General features: G+C 43.0%; 1 protein-coding gene across 3 annotated transcripts in view; it reads left to right on the top strand.

The window, feature by feature from the left end:
• The window catches only part of LOC122559316 (sodium-coupled neutral amino acid symporter 1-like), a 71258-nt gene that overhangs the window by 20746 nt on the left and 36886 nt on the right, over nucleotides 1–13626 (top strand). Inside the window, exons 2-4 of one of the 3 annotated variants that reach the window (XM_043708674.2) lie at nucleotides 1980–2129; nucleotides 3112–3190; nucleotides 6314–6429. In XM_043708674.2, coding sequence (XP_043564609.1) covers nucleotides 2044–2129; nucleotides 3112–3190; nucleotides 6314–6429 — 281 coding nt within the window. In that variant the 5' untranslated portion in view covers nucleotides 1980–2043. Of the gene's footprint in view, nucleotides 1–1979; nucleotides 2130–3111; nucleotides 3191–6313; nucleotides 6430–10411; nucleotides 12620–13626 lie in introns of those variants that run through there. The other 2 variants (XM_043708675.2, XM_043708676.2) reach the window with 2 other exon arrangements.

Genomic DNA, 13626 nt, shown 5'->3' with positions numbered 1-13626 from the left:
CATCAATGGTTGCTGGAGATCAGAGTTGATGGAGAGTGTGGTGCTGGAAAAGCAGAGCAGGCCAGGCAGCATTCGAGGAGCAGAGGAATCGACATTTCGGGCACAAGCCCTTCATCAGGAATTCTAATGAATTCCCAAAACGTCAATTTCCCTGCTTCTTGGATGCTGCCTGACCTGCTGTGCTTTTCCAGCATGACACTCTCCATCCACATTCAATCCATCGAGTCTGCTCCACCATTTAATCAGTTTCTCAACCCCATTCTCCAGTTTTCTCCCCATAACCCTTGGTCCCTTGACAATCAAGAAGTTATCTATCTCAGTCTTAAATATACTCAATGACCTGACCTTCGAAGCCTTCTGTGGCAACAAAGTTCATAGATTCACCACTCTGGCTAAAGACGTTTCTCCTTATCTCCATTCTAAAAGATCCTCCCTTTGCTCTATAGCTGTGCCCTCGGGTCCTAGTCTCTCCTATCAATAGAAACGTCTTCCCAACATCCACTCTGTCCAGGCCAATCAGTATTCTGGAAGTTCCCTGCCTCATCCTTCTAAACTCGAGTCCTCCAATGTTCCTCATATGTTAAGCTTTTTATTCCTGGGCCCATTCTTATAGATAGTACACATGGTTCAGTGATGCTGGAGAGGGGATAGAGTAATGAATGGGGTGCCACTCAAAAGGGGCTGCTTTGTGCTGGGAGATGGTAAGCCTTATGTGTGTTATTAGAGCTGCACTCATCTAGGCAGAAAGATATCCCACAATGCTTCTGACTTGTACCTTGTACATGATGGTCAGATACTGGGGACACAGGAGGTGAGTAGGTTATTAGGGAATGCTCATCCTCTGAACTGCTCTTGTAGCCACTGCATCTGTGTGCCTGGGCCACTTCAGTTTCTGCTTTCGAGCGACTAAATTGTTCGTGTTAAATTTTTTTGAAAACTTTGAGGCTTTTGTCCCACTGTTAAACAAACAATAAACCAATTTATTTCAATGTAATCTCTGCACATTATTCTTTGAAATGCTGAACATTCTTGCAGTTCTTACGAGACCAGCAATGTCACTCAGCAGAAGTACAGAATAGCTGCTCCTAACCTGGGTGTTTACACATAATGAATCTGTTGTCAGCTCTTCCACAGCTCTCTTACTAAGAGAATATTCTGCTGTAGACAATCATCTGGACATTCCAACAAACCAGAATGATTTAGTCAAATGCTAATTTTGGGATTCTTGTTTTCTGCACAACCAACTGAAATTCTACTTCACTGTTATTCACATCAATTTCACAGAAGAAAACAAGTTATTATAAACAAGTTATTAATAGAAAGTTTGATCTTGCTCTGACTAACCGAGAACATAGAACATAGAAGAATACAGCACAGTACAGGCCCTTTGGCCCTCGATGTTGCGCCGATCCAAGCCCACCTAACCTACACTAGCCCATTATCCTCCATATGCCTATCCATTGCCCGCTTAAATGCCCATAAAGAGGGAGAGTCCACCACTGCTACTGGCAGGGCATTCCATGAATTCACGACTTGCTGAGTAAAGAACCTACCCCTAACATCTGTCCTACACCTACCACCCCTTAATTTAAAGCTATGCCCCCTCGTAATAGCTGACTCCATACGTGGAAAAAGGTTCTCACGATCAACCCTATCTAAACCCCTAATCATCTTGTACACCTCTATCAAGTCACCCCTAAACCTTCTTTTCTCCAATGAAAACAACCCCAAGTGCCTCAGCCTTTCCTCATACGATCTTCCTACCATACCAGGCAACATCTTGGTAAACCTCCTCTGCACCCGTTCCAGTGCCTCCACATCCTTCTTATAGTATGGCGACCAAAACTGCACACAATACTCCAGATGCGGCCGCACCAGAGTCTTATACAACTGCAACATGTATGAACTGGCAAATTTTCCTTTTAAATGTGCTGTTTCTCCTTTAACTGAGTAATGCTGCCACGTGTTGTTCTGAACAGGTTAAAGTAACTCCAAGACCAAATTGAACAACTGCTGTCTGCAATTGTCCAACTGGACATTGGCATGGATAATCTGGAATCTAAAGGTGGCAACAATTCTGGTAGCTCTGAACTCAAAGATTTTACACATTCACAGGATGGACTGCAAAGGTACACAGTTATCATCTACTTTTTTATATGCACATTAGTGCAAAAGTCTTCACATGATTAGATCATTGTTTCCCGTTTAGTTTATAATTTGTATAATAATATTTTGGATTCCAGGTATCACATCATTTTGCTTGAAATGAATGTGCCAGTTATCCAAAATTGTGCAGCTCAAGATGCTCAGGAAAATTAGTATCATAACATAGACGCAAACGTAATTATTTTTATCAGAATTACTTTATTTATTATGGAAGGAGAATCCTCAAATATTTGTTTCTACCTAACAAGTATGCTAAACTAATTAATATTTAGAGAGCTGGAATTTCTTTTCTTATTCTTTCATGAGATGAGGGTGTCACTGGCTAGGCCAGTATCTATTACCTAATTACCCAAAGGGCAGTTTAGAGTCAACCACATCGCTGTGGGTCGAGTCACATGTTGGCCAGACCAGGTAAGGATGGCAGTTTCCTTCTCGAAAGGACATTAGTGAATTAGATGAGTTTTTCCTGACAATCAACAATGGATTCATGGTCATCATTAGATTCTGGATTCTTAATTCCAGATTTTTATTGAATTCAAATTCCACCATCTGCCATGGCAGGATTTGAACCCAGGTCCCCAGAATATTAGCTGTGACGCTGGACTAACAGTCCAACATAATACCACTAAGCCATCACTTCCCCTCCCCCCCACGTAAACCATATTAGGGAGGATGTATGTGACATCTTTTTTTTCAGCTATGTTTTCTTGTTAGAGTAATAAAACAGTTGTTTAAAATGGTGTGGTATACAATTTAGTGTGTTACATTAGAATCGCCAGTTCCCTTCTGATACAATAAAGAATTTGTGCAAGTTCAATATTATAATATGTCATTTGCAATCCTTAGGGATGTTTAACATGAAGTTTGATCAATAATTAGGGATGTTAAAAATTAGCGTGTGTAACAAAACATGGTTTAAGTGATCTTTTTATTTTTATGTTCCAGAAAATGTGATAATGATGATTTAGAATGTACAATGTACCATGCAAACAGTGATGATGGAAGGAAGGAAAATAAGGAGAATGTAAGTCACCAGTAGGCTCGAAAAGCTGACTGTTGGAACACATTTGCAACTGTCCTAGAGGAGGTAGCAAAGTCTGGCAGCAGTGACATAGATATTCCATAAGGGAATTGTATTGCGGTTATATTGCTGGACTCATAATTTGTGACATTTTCCCAGAAGACCACTACTTGTGAGGGTATTTGATACCTCTGCATGCCTGTAGTACCGCGTGAGTGTTGTTTGAGGTAGTGCACAGTGCACTCCCACCTTTATCTTTGCTTTGTCCTGGGCCTATGTAATGATTGATATAAAAGAGGAGAAAGTGAGGTCTGCAGATGCTGGAGATCAGAGCTGAAAATGTTTTGCTGGAAAAGCGCAGCAGGTCAGGCAGCATCCAGGGAACAGGAGAATCGACGTTTCGGGCATAAGCCCTTCTTCAGGAATGAGGAAAGTTTGTCCAGCAGGCTAAGATAAAAGGTAGGGAGGAGGGACCTAGGGGAGGGGCGTCGGAAATGTGATAGCTGGAAAGAGGTCAAGGTGAGGGTGATAGGTCAGACTGGGGTGGGGGCGGAGAGGTCAGGGAGAAGATTGCAGGTTAGGAAGGCGGTGCTGAGTTTGAGGGATTTGACTGAGACAAGGTGGGAGGAGGGGAAATGAGGAAACTGGTGAAATCCGAGTTCATCCCTTGTAGTTGGAGGGTTCCTAGGCGGAAGATGAGGCGTTCTTCCTCCAACCGTCATGTTGTTGTGGTCTGGCGATGGAGGAGTCCAAAGACCTGCATATCCTTGGTGGACTGGGAGGGGGAGTTGAAGTGTTGAGCCACAGGGTGGTTGGGTTGGTTGGTCCGGGTGTCCCAGAGGTGTTCTCTGAAACGCTCAGCAAATAGGCAGCCTGTCTCCCCAATATAGAGAAGGCCACATCGGGTGCAGAGGATGCAATAGATGTGTGTGGAGGTGCAGGTGAATCTGTGGCGGATATGGAAGTTTCCTTTGGGGCCTTGGAGGGAGGTGAGGGGGGACCTACGGGGCAACATTTTCACACAGAGGGTGGTACGTGTATGGAATAAGCTGCCAGAGGAAGTGGTGGAGGCTGGTACAATTGCAACATTTAAAAGGCATCTGGATGGGTATATGAATAGGAAAGGTTTAGATCAGTGTGGTGCTGGAAAAGCACAGCAGGTCAGGCAGCATCTGAGGAGCAGGAAAATTGACGTTTCGGGCAAAAGCTCTTCATCAGAAATAGAGGCAGGAAGCCTCCAGGGTGGAGAGATAAATGGGAAGAGGGGGGGGGGGCGGTGTTATCTCTCCACCCTGGAAACTTCCTGCCTCTATTCCTGATGAAGGGCTTTTGCCCGAAACGTCGATTTTCCTGCTCCTCGGATGCTGCCTGACCTGCTGTGCTTTTCCAGCACCACACTGATCTAAACTCTGGTTTCCAGCATCTTCACTTTTGCCTATATGAATAAGAAAGGTTTGGAGGGATATAGGCCAAGTGCTGGCAGGTGGGACTAGATTGGGTTGGGAGATCTGGTCGGCATGGACAGGTTGGACTGAAGGGTCTGTCTTCATGCTGTACATCCCCATGACTCTATGATATTGAGGTCTGTTAAAACTCTATGGTCCTCCCATGCAAAGAGTTGACCTCTGCTGAGTGTTGCAGGCTGGCACATTCCAAGGGCCAGGACTGTCTGCTGAGGGACACGCTAAAGCTTGGGGCAGCTGCTGTCAAGGTGCAGTGGGGAAAGACCACTGTCTAAGGTCTTGCTGCCAACATATAATGGGGGCACCTTACATTTCAATAAAAGAATCAAGAGTCCCGTCTAGGACTGATCAGATTAACCACCTGGTCACGCCAAGACATAGGAGATCATAGTGGGAGTCATGTTTTTGAACATTCCCCTGTTAGTGAGGGGCCTAGCAGTGAATGGGATGAGAGGGAATCTGTAAATGATCTGGTGTGCAAGGGAAATGCTGTGCATGTTTATGGAGGTGAGACTCTACTTAATTGGGGTATAGGAAAAGAGATGGAAATGTGTTGCTGGAAAAGCGCAGCAGGTCAGGCAGCATCTAGGGAACAGGAGAATCGACGTTTCGGGCATTAGCCCTTCTTCAGGGCTTAAAACTCTATGGTCCTCCCATGCAAAGAGTTGACCTCTGCTGAGTGTTGCAGGCTGGCACATTCCAAGGGCCAGGACTGTCTGCTGAGGGACACGCTAAAGCTTGGGGCAGCTGCCTTCGGGCTAATGCCCGAAACGTCGATTCTCCTGTTCCCTAGATGCTGCCTGACCTGCTGCGCTTTTCCAGCAACACATTTCCATCTCTGATCTCCAGCATCTGCAGACCTCACTTTCTCCTATAGGAAAAGAGTCTCTACATGATCAAGGGATGGTGAGATTCTTTTAATGATCCAGTGAACGGGAGGAAAACTGTGTGTGTGACTGAGAGATGGAGCATTGTGTAGATGGTCGAAGGTGAGAGAGTCTCTAGGTGATTGGGGGACAGAATACTCTATATATGATCGAGGAATGGGAGGACTCGGTAGATGATTTAGGGTGGAGGAGCATCCGTATATGTCAATGATTTTATGCTCATTTTTTTTAATGACCTTAAAATCTTGGGTCATGTTAACCTGTGCATTGTCATCAGCTAAAACACCCTCCCAGCAGCACAGACTATAAAAACTCCTCCATTGTGTCCACTAAGACAGTCACCTAATACAATTAACAATTCAATTTCACAGAAGAATAGTGAACATTGTAGTTGTTGGCTATCTTATAAAATGCACAGAAGGAATGTTGCTCTGGTGCTAATGCTGTTTTATGAATCCTTTTCACTGTTATTAAGTAACATATTCACAAATGTAACAAAAACAGAGGTTATAGCATATCCTTTATGAATTATGTATCATGCAACAGAAATGGATTAACCCTTCATGCAAATCTACTATTCAGTTGAGATGTGACTGAACCTGCACTATAATGTTAGTTTGCTTTTAGAGTTTAGTTACATTACATGCAACTTATGATGTTTAAAATTCTGATGAATATTTAGGATGTAATTGTGTGTATTCATACGTGAGAAGCTTGTTGAGTCAAATTGTACTTGTTTGACAAAGTTTCATTAATGATCTCTTTGTTTTCTTCAGTATGCTGGATCAACTTCCATGTACATGTCTGTGTTTAACCTGAGCAATGCTATTATTGGCACTGGGCTCTTAGGCTTATCGTACGCAATGGCCAATACAGGGATTATACCATTTGTGTAAGTATCAAATATAAATATGAAGGTTATTGCTTTAGTTCATACCTTTAGATGTTCGAATCAACAATTCCTATCATTTTAGTACAATTAGAAAGAAAATGTTATATTCAAACTCTCACCTCACAGCATTACTTTGTTGTTTGGTGAAGAGGTTATTTTTTTTTGATAACATTTGCTCATTGGCAAGTTTTCTAATTTTTGATACCATCATTTTGAAATTGTCTGAAATGTTCAGAATACATTTTCAGATGTTATGTAGATTAGCCAAAGGGCATTCACAGCTCTGTGCAAACAATTGTTTTCTTGCTGGTCCGGCATGTAGTTAGGAAACCTGTGATGTTTTGGGGGCGATTCTCTTTCTGCTCAGAATTGAGAACCACCTTGGGTGTGGATAGACTAAATGTCTTGGGTATAAAGTCTACTGACAAAGTGTGGCAGTTCTTCTTCCTTGTGATAAATAACAAGTCAACTTTGAACTGTAAGAAGGCCAGTCAACATATGGGGATCAACTTTGCTGAATTGTACCATGATGTGGAGATGCCAGTGGGGTGGACAAAGTCAGAAGTCACATGACACCAGGTTATAGTCACCTGATGAAGGAGCAATGCTCCAAATAGAGAGACATGAAGTCACTGAACATGAACATCGAGAGGTGGGAGGATATTGCAAGCGATTGCTGTAGCTGGAGGCTGGAATTACGCAGAGTTCTAAAAAGGGGAAAAGAGAAGTTGAGGTTTGCTGCTGAAGAAAAGCGCACTCGTCGAGTAAACAGCACCAAGACAACACCGAAGGACAGTGCCTTCCAGTGCAGCCTCACTGCCACTCCTGTGTGGGCCTCCAAGGCCACAACAGACGCTGCTCTACTAACAAAGATTGAAGCAAGACTATTCAGGTGCAGATCCATGGTCTTGCAAGACCAACAGATGCCACCAATAGAGGGTACACTGTTGATTTAATTGCTGAATCATTGAATCAGAATTTGGAACTTGAAAGATTTACTCAACTGTTCCAGAGATGCCTTTTCGATCAGTAAAATGCTTAGCAGGTGATAGAGTTGTCGACACACATAGAAGAGACAAATGAATGAATCTGAATTAGTTGAATGTTGAGCATGTTATTAAGTAGCATTAAATTCAGAGCAAGAAAGTCCACTCAAACGTTTATCTTTATGAAGTTCATAAAACAAACAACACATCTTACTATTAATGGAGGAAGTGAAAGACTGCATTTAGAGCTTGCCAACACATTATCATAACTGACCTTGAACACACTTGGCCGGCCACAGGCAAACTGTTAATTCTCCTTCAAGAATTATGGGTGATTAAATGAAGGTTTATCTCTTACAATTTACCTCGGCCTTCGATAGAGCTAATGCTTTCAGGTCACCCACGCATGCTTGTTATTGTTTTAAGAATGAAGGCAGTGAAACAGGCTGTTTAGGCTATCCATTCTGAAATATCGAGGATCCCATGACTACCTTAACAATTTCTGTAGAATTGCCACTGTTTTTCCTGAAGCTAAAACTGAGCCAGTTCTCCTTTTAATCTTCAAACTGCACCATCTGTGATTTCACTGTAACATCTCAAGATATAATCTTAGTTACAGAACTGTGAAGAAAGCTTTAATGGGTTTATATTCTAGGATCTAAATTGGTATCCCATTCTATCTTATTTGGTTTTGTGACTGTACTCTTACTTAATTCAATGCTTTTAGTTTAGTGTATGTTTTAAAACCAGCTCATTTTAATATCAAAATAGATGTATCAGCTCATTTAATTACCACGTAAGATTCTTATATTCAGCTGCAAAATCTCTATAAATCCTTTTCATTAAAAACATTAAAATGGGAGCAGAGTAGGCTATTCAGCCCTTTGAGTCTGCTACACCATTCATTATAATCATTGCTGGTTATCCATCTCTATGTCTTTATCCTACTTTCTCCCCCTACCTTTTCATCCTTTGGTTAGGCTAGTTCTGGAAAATTGTGTGCAATTCTGGTTTCCTTCCTGTTAGAATAATGTTGTCAAACTTGAAAGGGTTCAGAAAGGATTTACAAGGATGTTGCCAGGTTTGGAGGGTTTCAGCTGCAGGAAGAGGCTGAATAGGCTGGGATGGCTTACCCCAGAGGCTCGGAGGCTGAGGGGTGACCTTATAGAGGTTTATAAAATCATGAGGGGTACTGATAGGGTAAATAGACAAAGTATGTTTCCTGGCATGAGGAAATCCAGAACTAGAGGGCATAGGTTTAGGGTAAGAGGGGAGAGATATAAAGGGGACCGAAGGGGCAACTTTTTCACGCAGAGAGTGGTGTGTGTATGGAATGAGCTGCCAGAGGAAGTGTTGGAGGCTGGCATTTAAAAGGCATCTGGATGGGTGTATGAATAGGCAGGGTTTAGAGGGATATGGGCCAAGTGCTGGTAAATGGGACTAGATTAGATTAGGATATCCAGTCGGCATAGACGAAAGGGTCTGTTTCCGTGCTGTACATTTCTATGACTTTTTGATAATTATATTTAACTACTTGTGAAAACATGCAATGTTCTGGCCTCAATCACTTAATGTGGAAGAGAACTCGACAGGCTCACCACTCTCTGGGTGAAGAAATTTCTCCTGATTTCAGTCCTTGATGGCCTACCCATATCCTTAGACTGTGACCCCTGGCTCTAGACTCCGCGGTCATTGGGAACATCCTTCCTGCATTTGCCCTGTCTAAGCATGTAAATATTTTATTGGATAGTATCAGATCCCCCTCATCTTTAAAACTCCAGTGAATATAATCCTAACCGATCCAGTCTCTCTTTATTCATCAGTGATCAGCCTGGTCAACCTGTATTGTACTCCTCTCCAAAGCCAGAACATCTTCAACAGATAAGGACACCAGAACCGCACACAGTACTCTAGGTATAGTTTCACCAATGCTGTGTGCAGTTGCAAAAAGACATCCCTGCTCCTGTGTTTGAATCCTCTCGCTATGAAGGCCAATGTATCATTTGCCTTTGTCACTGCTGCAGCTGCACGGTCACATTGTGCAAGTGTTGTACAAGGACACCCTGGTTTTGTTGTACCTCCCCCTTTTCTCGATCTGTCACCATTCAGATAATAATCTGCCTTCCTGTTTTTGCTACCAAGTAACCTGATATCTCATGATATCTCATCTGCCGTGAATTTGCCCATTCACCCATCCTGCCCACATCAAGGTGGGGGGGGGGTTAAACTAATGTGGCAGGGGACTGAGAAGCAAATGAGGAAGTTAGTGGACAGTAAGGAGGTAGTAAAAGAAGCCTGTAAGGAACTAGATCACGAAGTCAGCATGACTAAGGGGAATAGTAGGCAGGGAGGAGATGATGAACGCAGAGGGACTGGTGGTCTGCGGTGCATTTGTTTTAATGCAAGAAATATAGTAGGTAAGGCAGATGAACTTGGGGCTTGGATTAGTATCTGGGAGTATGATGTTATTGCTGTTACTGAGACTTGGTTGAGGGAAGAGCATGATTAGCAACTAAATATTCCAGGATATCGATGCTTCAGGCGGGGTAGAGAGGGAGGTAAAAGAGGTTGAGGAGTTACATTACTGGTCAGGGAGGATATCACAGCTGTGCTGAAGGAGGGCACTATGGAAGACTCGAATAGTGAGGCAATACGGGCAGAGCTCAGAAATAGGAAGGGTGTGGTAATAATGTTGTGGCTGTACTGCAGGCCTCCCAACAGTGATCGTGAGATAGAGGTACAAATATGTGAACACATTATGGAAAGATGATGGAGCAGCAGGGTGGTGGTGATAGGAGATTTTAATTTTCCCAACATTGACTAGGATTCATTTAGTGTTAGAGGTCTAGGTGGAGCAGAATATGTAAGGAGCATCCAGGAGGGTTTTCTAGAGCAGCATGCAAATAGTCCAACTGGGGAAGGGGCCATACTGGACCTGGTGTTGGAGAATGAGCCCAGCCAGGAGGTTGATGTTTCAATAGGGGATTACTTTTGGAATACTGATCACAATTCCGTAAGTTTTAGAATGCTCATGGACAAAGACAAGAGTGGTCCTAAAGGAAGAGTACTAAATTGGGGGAAAGCCAAAATTCGGCAGGAGCTGGGAATGTAGATTTGGAGCAGTTGTTTCAAGGTAAATCCACATTCAATATGTGGGAAACATTTAAAGAGAAGTTGATTAGAGTTCAGGAGAGACATGTTCCTGTGAAAATGAGTGATCAAAATGGCAAGATTAGGGAACGATGGATGACAGGTGAAATTGTGAAATTAGCTAAGAAGAGAAAGGAAGTGTACATAAGGTCAACGCGACTGAAGACAGATGAAGATTTGGAAGAATATCGGGAATGTAGGACCAATCTGAAATGAGGAATTAAGAGGGCTAATAGCGGTCATGAGATATCTTTAGCAAACAGGGTTAAGGAAAATCCCAAAGCTTTTTATTTGTATGTAAGGAGCAAAAGGATAATGAGAGAAAGAGTTAGCCCACTTAGGAACAAAGGAGGAAAGTTATGTGTGGAGACAGGGAAACTGAATGAGATTCTTAATGAGTATTTTGCATCGATATTCACCGAGGAGAGGGATATGATGGATATTGAGGTTGGGATAGATGTTTGATTACTCTAGGTCAAGTCGGCATAAGGAGGGAGGAAGTGTTGGGTATTCTAAGAGGCATTAAGGTAGACAAGTCTTCAGGTCCAGATGGGATCTATCCCAGGTTACTGAAGGAAGCTAGAGAGGAAATAGCTGGGGCTTTAAGAGATATCTTTGCAGCATCCTTGCAAATGGGAGAGGTCCCAGAGGACTGGAAAATTGCGAATGTTGTCCCTTTGTTGAAGAAGGGTAGCAGGGATAACCCAGGTGATTATAGACCAGTGAGCCTCATGTCAGTGGTAGGGAAGCTGCTGGGGAAGACAATGACGGATAGGATCTATTCTTATTTGGAAGAAAATGGCTTCATCAGTGATAGGCAGCATGGCTTTGTGCAGGGAAGATCATGTCTTACCAACTTAATAGAATTATTTGAGGAAGTGACAAAGTTGATTGATGAGGGAAAAGCTGTAGGTGTCATATACATGAACTTTAGTGTGGCTTTTGATAAGGTTCCCCATAGTAAGCTGTTAGAGAAGGTGAAGTCGCTTGGGGTCCAGGGTGTATTAGCTAGATGGATAAAGAACTGGCTGGGCAACAAGAGACAGAGTAGTAGTGGAAGGGAGTTTCTCAGAATGGAGACCTGTGACCAGTGATGTTCCACATGGATCAATGCCGGGACCACTGTTGTTTGTGATATACATAAAGGATTTGGAGGAAGGCATAGAGTCATAGAGATGTACAGCATGCAAACAGACCCTTTGGTCCAACCAGTCCATGCCGACCAGATATCCCAACCCAATCTAGTCCTACCTGCCAGCACCCGGCCCTATCCCTCCAATCCTTCCTATTCATATACCCATCCAAATGCCTCTTAAATGTTGCAATTGTATCAGCCTCCACTACTTCCTCTGACAGCTCATTCTATACCCGTACCACCCTCTGTGTGAAAAAGTTGCCCCTTAGGTCTCTTTTATATCTTTCCCCTCTCACCCTAAACCTATGCCGTCTAGTTTTTGACTTTGTCTATTTATCCTATCCATGCCCCTCGTAATTTTGTAAACCTCTATAAAGTCACCCCTCATTCTCCAACGCTCCAGGGAAAACAGCCCCAGTCTGTTCAGCCTCTCCCTATAGCTCAAATCCTCCAACCCTGGCGGCATCCTTGTAAATCTTTTCTGAACCCTTTCAAGTTTCACAACATCTTTCCGATAGGAAGGAGACCAGAATTGCATGCCATATTCCAACAGTGGCCAAACCAATGTCCTGAGAAGTCGAAATATGACCTCCTGGCTGTGGTCTGATTAGCAAGTTTGCGGATGACACTAAAGTTGGTGGAGGAGCAGATAGTGAAGGGGACTGTGAGAGAATGCAGCAGAATATAGATAGATTGGAGAGTTGGGCAGGGAAATGGCAGATGCAGTTCAATCTGGGCAAATGCGAGGTGATGTATTTTGAAAATTCCAATTCAAGAGTGAACTATACAGTAAATGGAAAAGTCCTGGGAAAAATCGATGCACAGAGAAATCTGGGTGTTCAGCTACATTGTTCCCTGAAGTGGCAACGCAGGTCAATAGAGTGGTCAACAAGGCATACGGCATGCTTTCCTTCATCAGGTAAGGGTATTGAGTGCAAGAATTGGCATTCATGTTACAGTTGTATAGGACTTTGGTTCGGCCACATTTGGAATACTGCATACAGTTCTGGTCGCCACATTACCAAAAGGATGTGGATGCTTTAGAGAGGGTGCAGAGGAGATTCACCAGAATGTTCCCTGGTATGGAGGGCGCTAGCTATGAAGAGAGGTTGAGTGAATTTGGATTATTTTTATTAGAAAGATGGAGGTTGAGGGGGTCCTGATTGAGGTCTACAAAATCATGAGAGGTATAGACAGGATGGATAGCAAGAAGCTTTTTCCCAGAATGGAGGACTCAATTATTAGGGATCATGAGTTCAAAGTGAGAGGGGGAAAAGTTTAGGGGAAGTATGCGTGGAAGGTTCTTTATGCAGAGGGTGATGGGGGCTTGGAACACGTTGCCAGCGGAGTTGGTAGAGGTGGGAACGATAGCATCATTTAAGAGGTATCTAGACAGATACATGAATGGGCAGGGAGCAGAGGGATAAGGATCATTAGAAAATAGGCAGCAGGTTTAGATCGAGGATCTGGATCGGCGCAGGCCTAGAGGGCCGAAGGGCCTGTTCCTGTGCTGTAATTCTCTTTGTTCTTTGAACCATCCTTGCATTTTCCTCACAGTTCACCTTCTCAACATGTTTGTGGCATCCACAAACCTGGAGGATTTCATTTAGTTCTCAATCTGAATCATTAATATGTATCAAGAACAGCTGAGGTTTAACTACAGATCCCTGCAGTACTCCATTATTCACTGGCTGTAACTCAGAAAAAGGCCAGTTTATTTGTACTCTTTGTTTCCTGTCTGCCAATCATTTCTCTATCCATGTCAGTACTCTACCCCCAATATTGTGCACTTTAGTTTTACAGTTAATTCAGTGTTCCACTAAATCTTTTGCTTTCTTTCACCAATTAATATTTATAACCTGCAACCGTAGACTGTCTACTTCTAGTATCTTAATCAGAATTATTTACTATCATTATGAGGAGCAG

This window comes from Chiloscyllium plagiosum, unplaced genomic scaffold, assembly GCF_037043375.1.
Source record: "Chiloscyllium plagiosum isolate Xiang-an unplaced genomic scaffold, Cpla_swu_hap1 HiC_scaffold_19, whole genome shotgun sequence".
NCBI lineage: Eukaryota > Metazoa > Chordata > Chondrichthyes > Orectolobiformes > Hemiscylliidae > Chiloscyllium > Chiloscyllium plagiosum.
The sequence above is the reverse complement of the archived record's forward strand: the minus strand, read 5'-3'. Positions and strand labels throughout refer to the sequence as shown.